This window comes from Bubalus bubalis, chromosome 10, assembly GCF_019923935.1.
Source record: "Bubalus bubalis isolate 160015118507 breed Murrah chromosome 10, NDDB_SH_1, whole genome shotgun sequence".
In the NCBI taxonomy this organism is placed as follows: domain Eukaryota; kingdom Metazoa; phylum Chordata; class Mammalia; order Artiodactyla; family Bovidae; genus Bubalus; species Bubalus bubalis.
In genome coordinates this window covers 44536414-44557476 of record NC_059166.1, presented here as the reverse complement: position 1 = coordinate 44557476, position 21063 = coordinate 44536414, and the positions used below count along the sequence as shown (strand labels likewise).

Sequence of the window (21063 nt, the reverse complement as noted above, 5' to 3'; positions counted from 1 at the left end):
AGTGCATTTATCATTTTCTTAAAACATTGTCTTTTATATATATATATATATATATAAACCTATGTATACTCACATCTTGCTTCCTCTTTGTCTCCCTGCACACAGAGAATATAAGTAGTTAGAACAAAGATTTTAGTTTAACTTGTTTAGTTCTATATCTGGAATGTGTAGGATAATACCTAAACTGTAGATGGGGTTCAAATGTTGAATAGGAATTGTAGGGTTTTTTCCCCTCTTTAGGGTCCTTACATCAGTAGTTTCTTTGGTTCATTCCTTGTGTCATTCAAATATGAAATTAGTAACCTCCTCAGATGCCTTTCGGGGAAGGCAATGGCAACCCACTCCAGTACTCTTGCCTGGAAAATCCCGTCGACGGAGGAGCCTGGAGGGCTGCAGTCCATGGGGTCGCTGAGGGTCAGACACAACTGAGCGACTTCCCTTTCACTTTTCACTTTCATGCACTGGAGAAGGAAATGGCACCCCACTCCAGTGTTCTTGCCTGGAGAATCCCAGGGAGGGGGGAGCCTGGTGGGCTGCCATCTATGGGGTCGCACAGAGTCGGACACGACTGAAGTGACTTAGCTTAGCTGTCAGATGCCTTTTATACTATCCAGCCATAAATTTCCACGTAAGTTTGTCCCATTATTCAACTTTTTCTTTTTCTCCGTGGCAGTTTTTTATAAGCTGTTATTTATCTTATTCATCTTTTTGTTTCACATGCATGCGTGCTCAGTCATGTCTGACTCTTTGCAACCCAAAGAGTAGGCTATAGCCCACCAGGCTCCTCTGTCCATGGGATTCTGCAGGCAGGAATACCAGAGTGGGTTGCCATTTCCTCCTCTAGGGGATCTTCCTGACCCAGGAATCAAACCTGCATCTCCTACAGCTCCTTCATTTTCAGGCAGATTCTTTGCCACTTGAGCCACATGGGAAGCCCCATCTTTTAGTCTGTTGACTGTCTTTTCTTTCCTCTCCCTATCTCCCACTTAAATTGAAAGTACATTTCATGTGGATCTAGGCCTTTGTCTTATTTACGGCTATATCTCTTGTATCCCATATGGTAGCTGAATACAGTAGACATTCAAGAAATACTGGTTTAAGGAATAAATGCAGTTCATCATTCTCTTGGCATTAGCCTCACTTCACCCCTTGAAAGCAGGAGACCTTACCCATTTCTCCCCGCCTGCTAACTGGGCCCTCCCCTTTGGCTTTCATTGATTCTCTGAGATTCAGCTGAGCTCTGCATTTAGCTCCCTGTATTTTGAGCTGTCTGCCATCCAACAGCCTCCTTCCTGCAGTCAGAAGACACTTTAGTGTTCAGTTATCCTGTTTTTCTCTTGGCAGGAGTTTTTCTGTATCATTTCCATGTTCTGTCAAGGCTGAAAGAATGTGGGGCCTCCCTCTGACTGTCTCCTTTACCACACTTAACTCATTTGCAGCTTCTCATGTTGGCAGAGCCTGTCCTGTGAGGCTGCTTTCTCCTGGAGATCTCTGTGAGAAGTTGAGGAGGAGGGGGCATGGAAATAAGTCTTCTCTACTCTCGAATCCCTAAGTCTGTCCTGAAAGCTACCATCATAGACTCTCATCTCTGGCCCTTTTCAGCTGGGAAGTGTCTGTGTGTGTCTGTGTTATTGTTTTGTCTTGAATTTCTTCTCTACCTCACTTTCAACCCTTGAAGGCAGGGATCAATTCTTTATGTTTTTTCTTTTACCCCTAATATTTATGCCATTTGAAAAGATGGGAAGTCACATTTTGATTCTGTAATATGGTGATTTACAAGAAATATGAAAAGAATCCACCTGCAATGCAGGAAACCCTAGTTTGATTCCTGGGTCAGGAAGTTACCCTGGAGAAGGGATAGGCTACCCACTCCAGTATTCTTGGGCTTTCCTGGTGGCTCAGATGGTAAAGAACCCATCTGCAATGCGGCAGCCCTGGGTTGGGAAGATCCCCTGGAGGAGGGCATGGGAACCCACTCCAGTATTCCTGCCTAGAGAATCCCCATGGACAGAGGAGCCTGGCAGGCTGCAGCCCATGGGGTCACAAAGAGTTGGACATGACTGAGTGGCTAAGCACAGATGTACTTGGTCATTTCAGATGACCAAAATATTTCTTCAATATATTTGGTCTTTGCAGTTTCTGGCTCACAGCTCCCAAAACCCTCTGAATTTTGTAAGTGATGAGAGATAAAGATGTCCTGAGGTTAATTTCGGACCACACCTAAGAACAGGGCTGCTTGCCAGGAGAACTGACAATGTGATTAGAGGGTTGGAACTTTCAACTCCACCCCTCTGACCTCTGGGGAGGGAGAAGGGCTGGAGGTTTAATCAATCAGCAGTGGCCAGCAGCTTAATCATTCACGCCCATTTAATGAAGCTTCACGTAAACCCAGAAGGACGGGTTTCAGAGAGCTTCCAGGTTGGCGAACACATGGGCACAGAGAGGGCATAGAAGCCTTTGGTGGGGGAGAGGTAGGGTACAACACAGTCTCGCAGAACTTAACCTGTGGGATCTGATGCTCTCTCCAGGTGGATGATGTCAGAATTGAACTCAGTGGTAGGCTATCCAGCTGGTATCTGAGAATTGCTTGAAAGTGTGGGGAAATCCCCCTCCACACACTGGAATTTAGTAATGAGAATCATTACATACACAGAAATGTAATTCATTAAGCACTGATTCTGTGCCTCTGACCTTTGAATTCACAAGTTATTTTTTTCTATAATGTATTTCAATTTACCTGTACAACCTCAGGCGTCTTGAACTTTAATCATTTCAGATCTGTTGTTTCACCATACAGGAGAAATACCACGTGGCCCTGATGCACGCAGAGGCTTCTTAATAAGTTCATGGACCTTACATGAAATGCTTGTTTTATATTTCAGAGTGTTTCCAAAAAATTGCTTTTGTAAATGAGAGGGAGAAAGTTTATCATGTCCTTAGTTGCCCACATTTTGTTCTCATGGTTTTAAGTTGCAGGCTCAGGTTAGCCATCATCTCAGCACTAGGTGGCACTTGAGCATCACAATTAGTCATGCACACCTTACACAGTTTTGGCAACAGATGCATGATACACAAATGTAATGTTTGAAATCCCTATGTGGGCATTCTTGAGAATAGCAAATGAAACAAGAGACCTGCTGAGTACCAGTTGCTTTGATGTATCTGTAAATACATGAAAAGGGAAAGAAAAGTGAAATTACTATCCACTAAGTCCTGTCTGACTGTTTTGTGACCCCATGGACTGTTGCCTGCCAGGCTCCTCTGTCCCTGGAATTCTCCAGGCAAGAATACTTGATTGGTTAGCTATTCCCTTCTGAAGCCGTTCCTTCAGGAATTTTCCTGACCCAGGTATTGAACCCATGTCTCCTGCATTGGAGGCAGATTCTTTACTGTCTGAGCCAACAGTATCAGTATCAGTTCAGTTGTTCAGTCGTGTCCAACTCTTTGCCAGTCAGACCTGAGCCACCCTTTATAAATACATAGTTGGAGAATATATTAAATTACTTCCCAGTCATTATTCATAGTACTGTTAACAGATAGGCTGGTCTCTCCATCCTTTCTTTCTTTACCTGATATTGTCATAATGTTGAAATTCATTTTAGGTGTGCTGTTCATTGTGGTTAATTTGAAAGAAATAAGGAGTATAACTCCTCAAACTTATTCATACCCAACTCCAAGCACTTATTATTCTTTTGTGGTATGTAAGAAAATGTCTGATTTTAACTTATGAACCCTGTAGATAATATGCTGAAGAAAATGTAAACATCTTCCTTTTACTGTTGAGAAAACAGAATCTCAAAGACATTAACTTGCCCAGTGTTGGTAGCTAGCAGGCAAACAGAATCTGTATTTAAACTCAAGTCTGTCGGGTTTAGATCCTAGGTGTGCTCTTTCCATTATTCCAGAGGTACCAGGTTTAGCCAATCGCTGTTCATTGTTAAAGTAATTGGATGCAAAGTTCAAATAAGTGACATTGACTCCTTTCCCTTATTAGAGGTACGGAGGAGGGTGAGAGCCTAATTAGCAGGAGGTCCATGAGCACCAAGGACCAGGAATGGAAAAAGAAAAGTCACCAGAATCAAGACAACTCAGTTTCCTTTAGGCTGACGGCATACAGGCTTCCCAGGTGGCTTGGTGGTAAAGAATCCACCTGCCAAGCAGGAACGCAGGTTTGATCCCTGGGTCCAGAAGATCCCCTGGAGGAGGGCATGGCAACCCACTCCAGGCTTGCCTGGAAAATCCCATGAACAGAGGAGCCTGGTGGGCACCAGTCCACAGGGTCACAGATGAGTCAGACACGACTTACGGCCTAAACAACAATGACATCAAGGGCTGAATATAAAGTGAATTGTTTATTATATACTCTGTGTTTCAAATCCTGGCTTCTCTGACCCTGTGATCTTGGGCAGCTTAGCAACTGTGTGACTCAGTTTACTTACCTTTAAAATGGAGGAGGATTAAATATGTTAATGCACTTAAGCACATAGACTAGTACCTGGCACATGGTAAACATTCACTGAATGTTAACTATTTGGGTAGTTTTATACATTAAGCAACATGAGAAATGTCCATACTGCTTTGTGTAATGTTTGAAGTGGAATTTGAGTTATGGCTAGAGTGGCCATCCATCTCAGCTTACAACTAACTATCCTGGTATCTATTAGCACCTGTTTCTTACTCTGGAAAAAGTTTGCCTAAAGTGAAGACTTCCTCCAAGAGAAGATGTAACTGCTCCTTTCTGATGCACGATACAGATTTGCGTGCATGCATGTGAAGTCGCTTCAGTTGTAGCTTACTGTTTGTGACCTCATGACCTGCCTGGCTTCTCTGTCCATGGGATTCTCCAGGCGAGAATACTGGTGTGGGTTGCCATTTCCTTCTCAGCTCAGTGCCTACTAAATAGAAGGTACATCATTGGTGAGAACTGTAGATTTTTCGCTTAAGGAGGTACTTAGATCCTTTGGAATTTGAAAGATTGAAGTAAATGGCACATAACTAAGGTCATTTTCAGTGATAAAATAGACTGATTTTGTTCTAACAAGTATCAAAAGTTATTCTTTTGTTGTTATTTTAATATAATGGCGAATTTCGAACATCAGTAAACGTAGAGTAGCATGAGAGAGGAATGAACTCGAGAGCTACCTATCAGCTTCAACAATAATACAACATGTGGTCAGTTTTTATTTTGTAACTTAAAAAAGTAACTTTAATGAGATATATTTTACATATCATAAAATTTAGCCACTTAAAGTGTACAGTAATTTGTACAATTTCCTAAGTTGTGCAAACATCACCAGAAGTCTGTTTTCAAACATTTTCATCGCCTGGGATTCTTCTTCATCGAAATGGGATTCTTCCTACCCGTTTACAGTTACTCCCAGTTTCCACTCTCAGCCCCAAACAACGACTGACCTACTGTTTATCCCTAAAGATTTGCCTTGTACAGACATTTCATATAACTGGAGTCGTACAGTGTGTGGTCTCTTGTGCCTGTCATTTGAGCTTAGTGTTTTTAAGGTTCATCCAAGTTGTAGCATGTATCAGTAGTTTGTTCCTTTTTCTTGACAAATACATTCCAGTGTATAATATGCTGTGTTTTGTCTGTCCTTCACAATGGCCAGTCTTATCATCTATATTTTTATCCTTTCCCCTCTACTCCCTACCCCACTGAACTATTTAAAAGCTATTTTTAATTTCATAAATATAAGAGCTTAAAACATTGATTATGTTTCTACTTTCTATTTTTGTTTTTCCAAACCATCTTCTCTGTATCTTCTCATTCATCTTGCCTGTCTTAATTTGTTTTCTGTCTTTAAGAGTCCTTTTTTTTTTTGGTTTTGGTTTTGAGAATGAAGAGGTGTCTAGACTATAAACTTTCAAAGACAGAGACAGTGCCTTTCATTGTCTCCTTGTTTTAATGAAAATTCATACTGGCTCTGTGGCAAATCCAGATCGTGATGATTTCTAAAATCTTCTTTAACCTTTCAGGTTTGCTTCAGCATTATATGGTGGGTGGATCTATTTGTTTCTGATTCTCATGGGGTTTTTTTGTTTGTTTGCTTTTAACTCAGGTTGTTGGAAGAGGAGCTTTTGGAGTAGTATGCAAAGCCAAGTGGAGAGCAAAAGATGTTGCCATTAAACAAATAGAAAGTGAATCTGAGAGGAAAGCTTTTATTGTAGAGGTAAGTTGGAAAGTCATTTCTGTTGTATAGTTCTTTACCTAAGATACTCTGTGAATTTGATATTTGTGAAAAACAAAGTGTTTCTCAATTGTTATTTCTCTGTGTTCTTAAACATCAGCAATTTAGTTGAACTAAAGGGAATGCCATAGGAACATTTTTTCATTCATACTCTTAGTTCTGATTAAAAATTAGAAGAGAGATTTAGCTGCATAAATGAAGTCATCCCTGAATTAAAATACAGTCTCTTCCATGTAATTCTGATCTATTTCAAGGCATAGAATTTAAATTTTAAAATAGAAATGGTAATCTCTCCCATTATCTAAAGTTAAGAAGGGAAATTTTATGCATTCATTTTTGACTGAACATTTTAAGAAATTTGAATGAGATTATTTTAAGGAAAAATTATGTCAAATTGGCTTTTCTCATTTAGCATGAAAATTTATAGCTGTTCTCTTACAGATTTGATGATGGAGAATTCGATAATCATGATATTATTTATTATCAGGTTTATTCTTTTATGCTGTTTTCTATATTAGATTACAGTATTTGAATAAATCAGTGATTTTATAACTTTTTAACTCCATTGGTCAACAGAAGTGGTCTTTACCTTATAAACTTTCTGAATTTTTATCTGTGATTTTATTTAATTATAATGTCAAAATATACTTCCTGATATTTTTAAATGCATAACATGAGGAAATGAGAAATTAGTTGTGATATGATGAAGTAGATTTTGTAAATTAGTTGAATGAATTGAGAGATACTGATGAATGGTTTGATGTCATCATGAGGAAAAATGATCTGTAGTCCAACAGTCTGGCTTTATCTTGCCTTATTCACAGTTTTTATTTATGGTTTAAATGAGGATATTGATCAGATACTGTTGTATTGGCAGTTTCCTAAAACTAGATAAAAATCATATGTATTAAAGTCTAGGAATCCAGTCAAAAAGATGATAATAGCTTGGAGGAAAAAATTTTTCATCCAAGTTATAGATACACGTGATTTAAATTGTTGAATGGTTCTCCATGCATTTTTATTAAAAATCCCGTGTATCTCCTCTCATCAAGTTTTCTGCTTCTCAGAGGCAACTACTTTGAGCTCATCCTTAGTTTTGTTTGATGTCCCTCAATCCAAACTCACACCTTCTCTAAAGAAGGTATTTTTATATTTCTATCTCTGTGTTTATCTCTGCATTAAATATATATCTATATTTAGAGAAGATATTATTATACCTTCTCTAAAGGATCAACCTCTAATCTTGTTGTGTTTTTTTGTTTTTTTTTTTACTTTACCATATTGTATTGGTTTTGCCATACATCAGCATGAATCCACCACGGGTGTACACGTGTTCCCCATCCTGAGCCCCCTTCCCACCTCCCTCCCCGTACCATCCCTCTGGGTCATCCCAGTGCACCAGCCCCCAGCATCCTGTATCATACATCGAACCTGGACTGGCGATTCATTTCATATATGATATTATACCTGTTTCAATGCCATTCTCCCAAATCATCCCACCCTTGCCCTCTCCCACAGAGTCCATAAGACTGTTCTATACATCTGTGTCTCTTTTGCTGTCTCGCATACAGGGTTATTGTTACCATCTTTATAAATTCCATATATATGCGTTAGTATACTGTATTGGTGTTTTTCTTTCTGGCTTACTTCACTCTGTATAATAGACTCCAGTTTCATCCACCTCATTAGAACTGATTCAAATGTATTCTTTTTAATGGCTGAGTAATACTCCATTGTGTATATGTACCACAGCTTTCTTATCCATTCATCTGCTGATGACATCTAGGTTGCTTCCATGTCCTGGCTATTATAAACAGCGCTGCGATGAACATTGGGGTACACATGTCTCTTTCGATTCTGATTTCCTCGGTGTTATGCCCAGCAGTGGGATTGCTGGGTCGTATGGCAGTTCTGTTTCCAGATTTTTAAGGAGTCTCCACACTTCTCCGTAGAGGCTGTAGTAGTTTGCATTCCCACCAACAGTGTAAGAGGGTTCCCTTTTCTCCACACCCTCTCCAGCATTTATTGCTTAATCTCTAATCTTTGGGACAATAAAGAGGCTTTCACTAGCTGTTTGAAGACAGGGAAGGAGGGAATCTTTGGCTTAATTTTAAGTGATCTCTTTGTCCTTTTATTAGTAATTGCTTATGTGAATAGCTGCCTGGTACTGTCCTCACTCCCCAACCTTTTGGAGGTTTTAGAGTTAAATCTGGTTGCTTCTCACTTTTTCTCATTTCCTTTTAGGTCTGCAGTGTCAGTTATTGCTACTCATTTGCTTTCCAACTTCAAAAAATGTGTGCTGTTTCCTCATATCATGTTTTCTTCATCTTTCTGAGTTTGTCTTGAAAAAAAGTACCTTTCCTCTTTTGGTAGTATTTGATGGGGGAGCAAGAGTAAATGCTTGAACAATCTGCTATCTAAAGCTCAGTACTTCAGAATCTTAACACGGTGAAATATAATAAATAGTGATATTAAGTCTCTTAGGACTAAAAATCTAGAAATGTTGGCTGTAGAAAAGTACAGCTTTCTAGTAGCATGTGGCAAAAAGGTTTACCTTTGGGCTTCATATGAGCCAGCAGTATTATGTAGATAATAGAGAAGGAGAGGAAGAAGAAAGGGGAAGAAGCAGAAAAGGGGGAGAAGAAAGAGTATGGAGCAGTTTGGGGGGATACGTTGATATTAATTTGAGATATAGAGCAAGAGAAATGAGTACAGCCAAACCACTCATGGATCTCACTATGAATCATTGGATTGGATTTGATTGGATAAAACTGGAAGTACGGAGACCAATTAGAAGGAGGCTATAGTAATTAATTAATACATTGGTTCAGATTGGAATTGCTAAGGCAAAGGCAGTTGTAATGGGAACTGAGAAGAGGGAATTAATTCAGGAGATAGGAGGTGGAGGGAAGAGAATGCAAGAGTACAGATTTTAAGTCAGACAAACCAAAATTCAAACTCTGGTTCTACTACTTCCTAGCTCTAGGGTATTTAGCAACTCATTTAACCTACTCTGAGCCTTATCTTCAGGGTACCTCATCTTTAAAATGAAAATAATAATACCTGCCTTGCAAAGTTGTGAGGATTATACAGTATCTGTAAAGTGCCTCCCAGTGCCCAGCATAGAGTAGGTAGAGTATTCCTTCAACCATAGCTGTGAAGATGAAGGTGATGTGATGATACGGCTTCCTCTGGTTTGGATAGCTCAGCTCAGTGCCATCTCAGGGATGGCCTTCTAACATTTCTTGGCAAACTTAATTGCTTCTTATTGTACTCACGCCTTGTTCGTAACTCCTGTTATAGCACTTTGCATGTTGCTTTAATTATTAGTGTTTGTATCTCTCCCACGACTAATCTGTGAGAACTCCAGGGCAGGGATTCTGTACCATTGTGGGCAGGTACTTATGATCACGGTGCCTGCTACATAGGAAACAGTGATTGTTGAAGGATTAAACTAATGTTTTGTACAACCTTAAGATTTGAATGATACTGTGAGATCACTTCTTCAAAAGTTAGCACTTTTCAAAAGAAACCTTTTTTTGTTACAGCTTCGACAGTTGTCACGTGTGAACCATCCTAACATCGTAAAGCTATATGGAGCCTGCTTGAATCCAGTAAGTTTGCCATTTTTTCACTTTACTCTGTCTGTGAGAAAAAAACATGGCAGATACATGCAGCTGTGTAGTTTATGAAGCTGTTTTGATCTGTCGTATTATTTCTAAAAAAAAAAAAAAATCATACCGTGTGTGCTTCTAATCTGTTAGCAACACGGTATAAGGGAAGAGTTATCTTGGGTGGTCTTATCCAGTAACCTCATCTTCTTTGGAGGTTCAAAATAACCTGTGATAGCCTCTGTTCATTTGCGCTGGAAAGTGAAAGTGAAGTCGCTCAGTCGTGTCCGACTCTTTGCGACCCCATGGACTGCAGCCTACCAGGCTCCTCTGTCCATGGGATTTTCCAGGCAATAGTACTGGAGTGGATTGCCATTTCCTTCTCCAGGGGAAAAATCCCCAAAGATCTTGTGATTATGTTTTTATATACATCTCCACACTTAGACAGTGGGCCCCTAGAAGACAAGGTCTTAGATCATGATACCTTTTTTTTTTCCCCTGTAGTGCTATTCAGACACTGGGGACCAAAAGAATGATTTTTAAATGCATTTATAAAATCAAAGCTTGATCTAAGTTGTCTCTCAAGTTCCCTAGGATGCTGTAGCTCTGTGGTTAATTATTCCGACATATGTTTCCTTCAGGTGTGTCTTGTAATGGAATATGCTGAAGGGGGCTCCTTGTATAATGGTGAGTGTCATTAGACCTGTCTTCATTAGAGTAAAATAATTGAAAAGCTTTTAATACAAACTGTAAGTTACTTAATGTTCTTCACAATTTATCCTCAGAGTCCCAAAAGGAGATAGTTAAGAAAAGAAATCTGCCAAAGATTAAAAATCTGCTAAAGACAAGAGGCTACAACATTAGTATGTGAAATTTAGATGTCTAAGTATAGTAATCTTTTAAATTGATGGTACTTTTCATAATGTTAAAAGCATCACTTGCTTTTTAAATAGATTTTAAAGTATCTTCATACTTACAGCCTTTTCTTTTTGCCCTGTCTTAGCTTTCAGTCTCCTCATTTTAGAACTTTTTAACTACACATCCTTATTCTTCTTTATTTTGCTTTTTTTTCCCCCAAAAAGTAAATTTGTGAAAATGTTCACTTTATGGAACATTTTAGTAACAATGAAAGGAAACTGTATTATTTAGTTCCCTTTATAGAACAGAGCTAAACCATTTAGTTACCTGTGTAGAACAGAGCTGTTTCACTCTAAGAAACACCAACCATATATATAGTCTCTTGTCACACCATTTTTATAACATGTAGCATTTTATTTAGCTATGTCTCCTGCTCATGTGTTTGTCATTGTTAATGGCTGTCTAATACTTCTGTGTTTTATTTTGAATTACTTCTAGTTTTTAGCTATTATAGAAAGCATAATTGTAAACATTTCAGTGCACATTATTTTGTTTTCTTCTATACTGTTTGTATCTCTCTGAAAGTACAGTATGCTATCAGATGCTTATAATTTATATTATTTTGTGCAAGACTGCATCTATTGAGATTAAAAAATGTGGTAATATATATTAATTGTATTTGGATGTCCTATTAAATGTTAGGTACTTATGTGGTAGTTATCCATTTGAAATCATTAGCTGTTTCTATCTTTTTATTAAAAAAAGAAGGACAAGCAGGACCAATGGGAGCATGTGCAGGAAAATGCCCAGTCATGTGTTCTGACAGTGCTGTGTTCACCTTGTGTCTTTTGTTATATGCAATAAAGTTCTTTTTAGTTTGTGCCTTCCTTTTGCAGTGCTGCATGGTGCTGAACCATTGCCATATTACACCGCTGCCCACGCAATGAGTTGGTGTTTACAGTGTTCCCAAGGAGTGGCTTATCTTCACAGCATGCAGCCCAAAGCTCTAATCCACAGGGACCTGAAACCACCAAAGTAAGTTCTAATAATGTGGTCTCTCTCTCAGCACCCCCACCCACTCCTGAATTTAAGCTGGTTATTGCACATCAGTTTTTCTTTTCTCTTCCCTTTTAGCTTGCTGAAGAATGTTTATTTTTATTCTTTTAACATTGTTTATTTTTAACACACCTCCATCATTTAGCCATCTAAACTTGCATTTTAGAACGTTGTCTTCAGTGGCATTTTTATTTCAGTGGCATCTTTATTTTTAATAACTTCTGCTTAGACCAGCGTACTTCTAGAGTCTGGTAGTCTGTGCGTCCTGTTTTGTGCCCACAGTATGTATTGGTTTCCCTGAACAGTTTCGTGAGAGCAGAGACAAGCCTGTCTTGATCCCCACTGTATCCCTAATAAGCACAGTGTCCACACATAGTCAGCATTCCACCACACTACACAGGGTGGTTATTTTGTTTGCATTTTTTTTATAATGGTTTTATAATGGTGGTTATATTATTTGCATTTTCAGAGAAAGGCAAAGGGCATTGCTGGCACATCTGAGTAGAAACTGAAAATACTCTGAATTTCTTTATATTGTGGATTCTGGGACTTTGAAAGAACTTCGAAATTCCCTAAATAAATATTTTTAAAGGCTAAAACTTCAGAGATTCCCCCCCCCCCCCCCCTCCCAGGGGTACTCAAGTTAAAGAAAACATACATATTTTTGTCCCCATTTCTCTCTAATTTTTCTCTTTTCTATCCACCTGTGACAAAAAATCCCCCTGTGCCCTTTCTCCTCTACTGCTGGCCATCACATGGGTTCTCAGATAAGAGGTTTCCCCTAGGAAATCAGTCAGAAGTATTGCATTCTCTTGACAGTGATTTAAAGCATCACAGTATCCCTTCCAGGTGGAACTTCCCACTCTCCTTTCTAATCTGACGCACTCTACATAGGTTTCAACTCTTGGAATCTCCGTTCTCACTAGTGTACCTTATTTCCACCTCCAAGCTTAAACTGATTTCTCTTTCCCTGGGTCCTTGGTCAAATAATGTTTAAGTCCCAGGTTTATGATACTTCTTTTTAACTTGACTCCCGAGATTGTTGTTGTAGCTACCTATCTTGGCTAGTAAAGAAGAAAGCAGATTTTTTGGTCCCTGTTTTGGGAGATTGTGTTCTCCTTTCCTCTCTCCCCAGATTAACGGAGTTGAATTATCAAAGCAATTTGGTGAAAATCATAGCTCTTATCCAGGAACAAACTGGCTGATTTCAAAGGATGAGGCATGAAGGTGTCATGCCTTCATGATGCAAAGATGAGGCATGAAGCATCGTTGTCCTGGAGGAGCCAGAACCCATTAGATGGAACACCCGTCTGCACCGGGGCATGTTTGGCTTTGAAATGACTAATGAGTTATTAAACAGTATACTTTAAAATAATCTCACAAGAGATGTTTTTTAACATCTTTTAGATTCCATAATTACACAGCTTAAACATCTACTCCCATTCTCCATTCAACCATACCCTGTAGATCCATAAATTTTAGGTTTATTTAACCAACCTATTTAGACAGACCAGCTATGTCTTACCAAAGTCATCTGCAGCTAGGGACTCTTGTTTTGCTAATAAATACTATTAACATATTTATAAGAGATATGGTCTAGGTCATTCATTCCTCTCGGGCATTCTTACAGTTGGACTCATGGTGTAGTGTTGAAAATTGCCTGTGGGGCACCCTGTATACAAATTGGGCTTTATCATTAGAATTTATTTTTTAGAAGGTGCTGGGGAAAAGGAAACTCTTGGAATGGCTGTACTTTCATGTATAATTGCATGTACAGACACATGTGCCCTATCTTATTGTCCCTGGAAAACCTGTGGAGTCTCCAGTCAGGAGGAGTTTTTTAGAATGGCACAGAAAGAAGGCACCTGATGATACAATTAGGTGTTTCATACAGCATCAGCTTGTGCCCCTACTTTAGTTAGCTTTTTGCTAGTTCATTCAGAATCTTATGAGTAAAGGGGTATTCACTGTAAATAGTAATAATATAAAAGTCATTCAGAAAAATTACTGTGATATTTTGAATATACTAGGATGAAACCAAGAATTCAGTTACAGAATCTCTTGGATAAAGAGTAGTAAGAACTTAGTGGTGAAACTAAGAAAACAAAGAAAATTTTTTGTTTGTTTAAGTGTATATAAAGGTAATTTGCACTTAGCATTCTTTCCACTTAAATTATCACAGTATTTGTGGCATTATGGAGATATGAATAGTAGTTTATCTGGCTTATTTTAGTCATGATGGACTAAAAAAAAAACTAATATTCTAAATAATCTGTCCAGTTAGAATTTTGGAACAGAATTATATGCAAAGAATTTATAACTTTATGTAAATATCTTTATATAATGATATGAAAAAAATATCCTGGTAAGGGAATAAAGCAACATTATGTATAGTGTAACCTATACATGCTTAAATCCCCATATACTCCTCTTGACAGTGTTCACAGGGCTCGTATAGTAATGTGGCTTTGACTCTTAAACTCACATGAGAAGAATTTTGGTCCTCCAGCAATATGGCAAACTGGGTAAACTGTGGAAACATCCAGCAGCAAACCCAGAGGTGCTACATATTACAGCAGACATCCTTTACATGCATAGGTGATCAAGAAGATAAGGGCATCATTAAGCCAAGAGATAGAGAACTGAACCCTAAATGGGTTCGGTGGTTTGTGGGTTTTGCTTCTAAAGTTCAAAGTGAACGTTCCTGATTTATGTCCCAGACTCCGCCTGTCTTGTATGTCAGAATCCTCTGCATTCAGTGACATATAGGGAAAGGAGTGTATATATATAGATAGATAGATAGATAGATACACATATATATATGTAGGAGATTTTTATGGACCAGGCTTGAAGGTGAAGTACATCACATTCTACTGGCTAGAATGATCATAATAACCATACCTAATTGCTTAGAAGGCTGAGAAATGTACCTAAAAAGGAAAGGAAATAGGGTCAGTGAACAGCTAAGCAGTCTTGCTACATTAGGCTAACTAAAGACTCATTTCTGTTTACAGTAAGGTTAATAAGAGCAAAGAAGGTTTGGAAACTTTTAGCACCATGATCCATAGTAAGAAGTACTTCACAGTCTGTTGTGTGTACATAATAATGTGTGTAGACCTGAAACTGAACTTTTCTGAAACAATATTTAATCTTAGTAGTTGTGATACACTTTGATATTTCCAGTTTTTTTTTTTAATGCTGTCATAATCTTCTGGGTTGTTTTGCAATCTAGGTCCCCAGATATGTGATCTAGAATTGTTATGATTTAGATTTTATGACTAGGTTTCTACTTGCACCTTAAAAAACACTGGGGTAGGCAGGTAAAGTATAGGAGCCAACAGTTTATGAAGGTAATGATATCCAGCCACTCCCATTTCAGAACACCTTAATGTTCACTTACTACATGTTTTTTAAAACCCCATATTTTGGCCCAGAGAGAAGCATAATCAAGAAAAATTATGGAGATAGAGATGGAGACATCAGAATTTGAGTCTAGCAGTCACCCTTAGAACTGGCTTAAAGTCAACTTTTGCCAATATTCCTCTATATTAGTAAGCTATTACAGGTGACTGGTTCACATTTTACAGAAGTTGAATAGTGACATTTTGCTTATTAACCTTTTCTATTTCCTCAAATATCTCTTTTATTGTAGAATCAGATACTGGTCTTATAACCTTTAATTCATTTTTTGGTTTATTTTTTGTCTTGTTTGTTTTTTAAACAGCTTGCTGCTGGTTGCAGGGGGGACAGTTTTAAAAATCTGTGATTTTGGTACAGCCTGTGACATTCAGACACACATGACCAACAATAAGGGGAGTGCTGCTTGGATGGCACCTGAAGTTTTTGAAGGTAAAATAGCAAAAGCGTGATGTGACTGATAATCTGCCTTATTACCCCATGTAAATCCATTGTGTTTATGGCTTTCCCCTATTTACATGATTTTATTTCTACATGGCGTTTACACAAGATACTTCCTAAAGTCTAAGAAAGTACTGCATAAATACAGCCTTAGATCTTGAATCTCACAGCCAGATTTCGGTTGTCTGTGAAGGTCAGGCATATGTACAGTTGATCCTCATGCTCAGATTCCATAACGGCAAAATTGCCTATGTGAACCCTAAAATCAGTACTCATAATTCTTTTCATAGGTTATTCACAGGTATGCACAGAGCAGGAAAAAATTTTGAGTTGCCCAACACACACATTCCCGGCTGAGGTCACACAAGGCACTGCTCTGCCCTCTTGTGTCAGTTCTCATACTGTATCACTTCTGTGATCTATTGAGTGCCTCATTTTTTCCCCTTTTTTGTACTTTGTGTTGATGATTTCACAGTTTAAAACGGCCTCTACGAGTAATATTGAAGTGCTTTCTAGCGTTCCTAAGTGTCAGAAGGCTGTGATGTGTCTTACAGAGAAAATGCACTTGCTAGCTAATCTGCATTCAGGCATGAGTTACAGTGCTTTTGGCCATGAGTTTAATGAATCAACGATTTATATTAAAAAAGATGTTTTAAACAGAAACACATAAAACAAGGTTAATATATTGATAAGTTGACAAAAACATTGTGAAGAGGCTCACAGGAACCCAATCCTGTATTTCCTCCTGGAGGAAATGATTCAGTGTTTACAAATTAACAGTTCAATTCAGTTCAGTCGCTCAGTCGTGTCCAACTCTTTGCGAACCCATGGACAGCAGCACACCAGGCCTTCCTGTCCATTGCCAACTCTTGAAGCTTACTCAAACTCATGTCCATTAAGTCGGTGATGCCATCCAACCATCTCATCCTCTGTCATCCCCTTCTCCTCCTGCCTTCAATCTTTCCCAGCATCAGGGTCTTTTCAGATGAGTCAGTTCTTCGCATCCGGTGGCCAAAGTATTGGAATTTCAGCTTTAGCATCAGTCCTTGCAAAGAATATTCAGGACTGATTTCCTTTAGGATGGACTGGTTGGATCTCCTTGCAGTCCAAGGGACTTTCAAGAGTCTTCTCCATCACCACAGTTCAAAAGCATCAATTCTTCGGTGCTCAGCTTTCTTTATAGTCCAACTCTCACATCCATACATGACCACTGGAAAAACCATAGCCTAGACTAGATGGACCTTTGTTGGCAAAGTAATATCTCTGCTTTTTAATAAGCTGTCTAGGTTGGTCATAACTTTTCTGCCTAGGAGCAAACGTCTTTTAATTTCTTTTAATGGCTGCAATCACCATCTGCAGTGATTTGGGAGCCCCAAAAAATAAAGTCTCTCACTGTTTCCATTGTTTCTCCATCTATTTGCCATGAAGTGTTGGGACCATATGCGATGACCTTAGTTTTCTGAATGTTGAGTTTTAAGCCAACTCTTTCACATTCCTCTTTCACTTTCATCAAGAGGCTCTTTAGTTCTTCTTTGCTTTCTGCCTTAAGGGCAGTGTCATCTGCATATCTGAGCTTTTTGATATTTCTCCCAGCAATCTTGATTCCAGCTTGTGCTTCATCCAGCCCAGCTTTTCTCATGATGTACTCTGCATATAAGTTAAATAAGTGGGGTGACAATATTCAGCCTTGACGTACTCCTTTCCGTATTTGGAACCAGTGTGTTGTTCCATGTCCAATGTCCAGTTGTAGCTGTTGCTTCCTGACCTGCATACAGATTTCTCAGGAGGTAGGTCAGGTGGTCTGGAATTCCCATCTCTTTAAGAATTTCCAGAGTTTATCGTGGTCCACACAGTCAAAGGTTTGGCATAGTCAATAAAGCAGAAGTAGATGTTTTTCTGGAACTCTCTTACTTTTTTGATGATCCTTTGGATGTTGGCAATTTGATCTCTGGTTCCTCTGCCTTTTCTAAATCCAGCTTGAACATCTGGAAGTTCACGGTTCATGTACTATTGAAGCCTGGCTTGGAGAATTTTGAGCATTACTTTACTAGCGTGTGAGATGAGTACAATTGTGTGGTAGTTTCAGCATTCTTTGGCATTGCCTTTCTTGCTGCTGCTGCTGCTAAGTTGCTTCAGTTGTGTCCGACTCTTAGTGACCCCATGGACTGCAGCCCACCAGGCTCCTCTGTCCATGGAATTTTCCAGGCAATGGGGTGCCATTGCCTTGTCCGTGCCTTTCTTAGGGATGGGAATGAAAACTGACCTTTTCCAGTCCTGTTCACTGCAAACTATAAGACAGTACAGGGCGTAACGAGAACCAAGTATGCTTTGCGTTGGTTTCCTAGCAATTGAAAATCGGCCCTTCAGAGCTTAAATGAGCATGCCTTAGAAAGAATGCAGGTAACTGGACAGAAGTGTGATGCTAAGGACAAGTAAGGGATACCTTATGCTTACTTTTACATCTGTGTGTCTTAACTCAAGTTTTAAAAGAGTGATCCATAAATTGCATATGAGGTTTCTGTATAAAAACATCAATTGTCTTTTAAACAATTGAGAAAATTTGAACTGAAGACATGTGATTCATACATTAGAAGGTATGAAAGCCCATGAAATTCAGAAACATTCAATAATTGAATTCTGATTTTGACTTTTATTTTTGATGAATTTAAAGTTTTTTGTTCTTTGTTTTTAGCCACCAAGAGAAAGAAATTTGCTCTGCAGCTGGTCCCTTGAGTGGAGCTATTTTGCCACAAAGTTCAGTTAAAAAGTTTGTGGACAAGCCAGCGTTAAATTATATAAGGTTAAATAATGCCACTTGTTTTAAGTTCGTATGTAGAATACACATAATTGGCATTGTTTTGAAATTATTTATTTAATGTGACTTTCTTTGAGTTAAAATAGCACAGTTATTACTGTAGTGTGGAGAGCAGAAAGATTTGTTTTTACAGAAGAACCCAGAAATAAAAGTTACTCTTAATTGTTTAGAGCAACAAAACTCAGACTATTAGGCTATGTAGATTTCTTCATTTCTGAAAGATGTCAGCACCTATGGTTCAAATCAGATTGTAATGTCATTGTGTGGTTCATAGTGCCCAGTGCCTGTGCCACATGCAAAGTACATCCGTAGCTACTGTTGTAATAATTGATCATTCTTACAGTGGGTTGTTCATGGGTTTTAGGGTTTTGTTTGTTTGTTTATCAGCTGATTGACCAACCAATGTATAATTATGTACATTTTGCTGCATAAATCTACTTACTATAAATTTGGTATTTGTAGTTTTCCTGCTTACAACTTACTTTTAAGTTTGCAAGTTAATAATTTATCTCACCAGATATTTTGGAAAAAAAGAATCTTCCCACTAGATTAGAAATTTCCTCTGCTTTGATAGTGTTTTCCATCAAGAGAATGAGAGAAGAAAATTTTAAGGTTAAGAAATTACAGAAAGGAGTAAGATATTACAGAAAGGAATGTACAAGTTGTTTTAATTCTCTGCCCCAGAGAAAATATGTTTAAATAAAAGATAAGGTCTACATTTCTTGACAAGAAGGTAGAAAATAACTAACTTTCTAAAGTGGGGTTTGTTTTTTTTTTCTCTTTATTGGATGATAATTGCTTTACAGTGTGGTGGTCTCTGCTGTACATCAATGCAAATCAGTCATAACTATACATATATATATGTGTGTGTATGTATGTATTCCCCCTTCCTTCTGAGCCTCCCTCCCCGACCCCCTACTCCAAGTCCAGGTCATCACAGAGTGCCATGCTGGGATCCCTGTGTTATATGGCAGCTTCCTGCTAGTTGTCTATTTTATACATGATAGAGTAAGTTTTTGAGTACAATTTTAATACTTAACTCATTTTAAAAATATATTTATTGCAAAGACTTGAGGTCTTCAGAAAGTTTCTCAACCCTACCTGTGCCATTCTCTTGTTTTTGTACATGATGCTTATTCTTAAAATTTATGAAAGCCATTACTTCTGTAAGTCATGTGGGGAAAAGTCTTGAAATTTTACTACCTTTTTTTTCTAGGTAGCAATTACAGTGAAAAATGTGATGTCTTCAGCTGGGGTATTATCCTTTGGGAAGTGATAACACGTCGGAAACCCTTTGATGAAATTGGTGGCCCGGCTTTCCGTATCATGTGGGCTGTTCATAACGGTTTGTGAAGTTTTTCGTCAGTATATTTTGTATATTTCTTATTTGGAAATTGTTTCTCCCCCAAAGAAGACCATATATCCCCAGTATTAAAGTATACGATTTCTTGTAACCAGCCTCAAGCCCTACCTGCCCTGACACCAAGATCGAGCAGAGCTGGGGCAGTCCTGGCTCTGGACAAAGCTGAGAAGGTCTGGCTGTGCCCGTGCGGAAGAGGCCATCAGTGGACAGCCAGAGCCAGCTGCCTCGTTGCCTCTCTCCAGCAGACAGGGACGCGTTGGACTGGACGCTGTGGGGAAAAAAAATTTCTCACATGGTTAAGATAATTAGGGAGCTATTGCTTTTTTCTCTTGAAGAAGCAGTGTCTCACTGAGGAGAGAAAGCAAAGCATATTAAGTAAGAGTTGTTACTTAAGCTATTCATAAAGGCAAAACATGAAGTGCATCACATAGTCTTGCTTTTTAGCTTCTCATTCATCTTTATGACGTGAGTGCTGTTATTGTCCCATTTTACAGCTTTCCTTATTAGGAAGCTGAGACCCAGAGAAGCTAAGTAATTTGCCTAGGGTCACAGGTTTAGTGGAGAAGGCAATGGCACCCCACTCCAGTACTCTTGCCTGGAAAATCCCATGGACGGAGGAGCCTGGTAGGCTGCAATCCATGGGATTGCTAAGAGTCGGGCATGACTGAGCGACTTCACTTTCACTTTTCACTTTCATGCATTGGAGAAGGAAATGGCAACCCACTCCAGTGTTCTTGCCTGGAGAATCCCAGGGATTGGGGAGCCTGGTGGGCTGCCGTTCACGGGGTCGCACAGAGTCGGACACGACTGAAGCGACTTAGCAGCAGCAGCAGCACAGGTTTAATAAGTGGTGTTGCTGAGATTAGATCTGATATTTCTGACTCACATGTCCATATTTTTAAGTTATATTCATTTATGGACACAGTGTCCTTGCATCCCTCCTATTTCCTTTATACCTCTAATTACAATGTTTCTAACCACTCATGATACTAGAATACATCTCCTTCATTAATCAATTTACTTTGCAGTTCCTTTTGGAAAATATACTTCTTGAAAGGAAATTGCTGAATCTTTTAACTTTTGCTAATCTTCTCTGTTGTTTAATTTCTATCTCTTGATTATAATTACTCTGATTAATGGCATTTTTGACACACTATTCCACATGTGATAGAACAAATATCTGCCCCACTGTCTTGGTCATTCATCGACATGTCAAGGAGTCATTGGAGTAATCGTGTGTGTTTGCCAATTTCTGGTTTATTGTACTACCTTTTCTGTCGTTATGGAGAATGCTAGAGCATT

At 38.7% G+C, this 21063-nt stretch overlaps 1 protein-coding gene across 7 annotated transcripts in view; it reads left to right on the top strand.

Moving 5' to 3' along the window:
* MAP3K7 (mitogen-activated protein kinase kinase kinase 7) overlaps positions 1–21063 on the top strand; it is a 64847-nt gene that overhangs the window by 8022 nt on the left and 35762 nt on the right. For 5 of the 7 annotated variants that reach the window (XM_044924302.2, XM_044924303.2, XR_006542367.2 and 2 more), the window contains exons 2-8: positions 6072–6182; positions 9749–9814; positions 10453–10498; positions 10597–10674; positions 11566–11704; positions 15450–15574; positions 19615–19743. In XM_044924302.2, coding sequence (XP_044780237.2) covers positions 6072–6182; positions 9749–9814; positions 10453–10498; positions 10597–10674; positions 11566–11704; positions 15450–15574; positions 19615–19743 — 694 coding nt within the window. The remainder of the gene's footprint in view (positions 1–6071; positions 6183–9748; positions 9815–10452; positions 10499–10596; positions 10675–11565; positions 11705–15449; positions 15575–19614; positions 19744–21063) is intronic. The other 2 variants (XM_006055354.4, XM_025294610.3) reach the window with 1 other exon arrangement.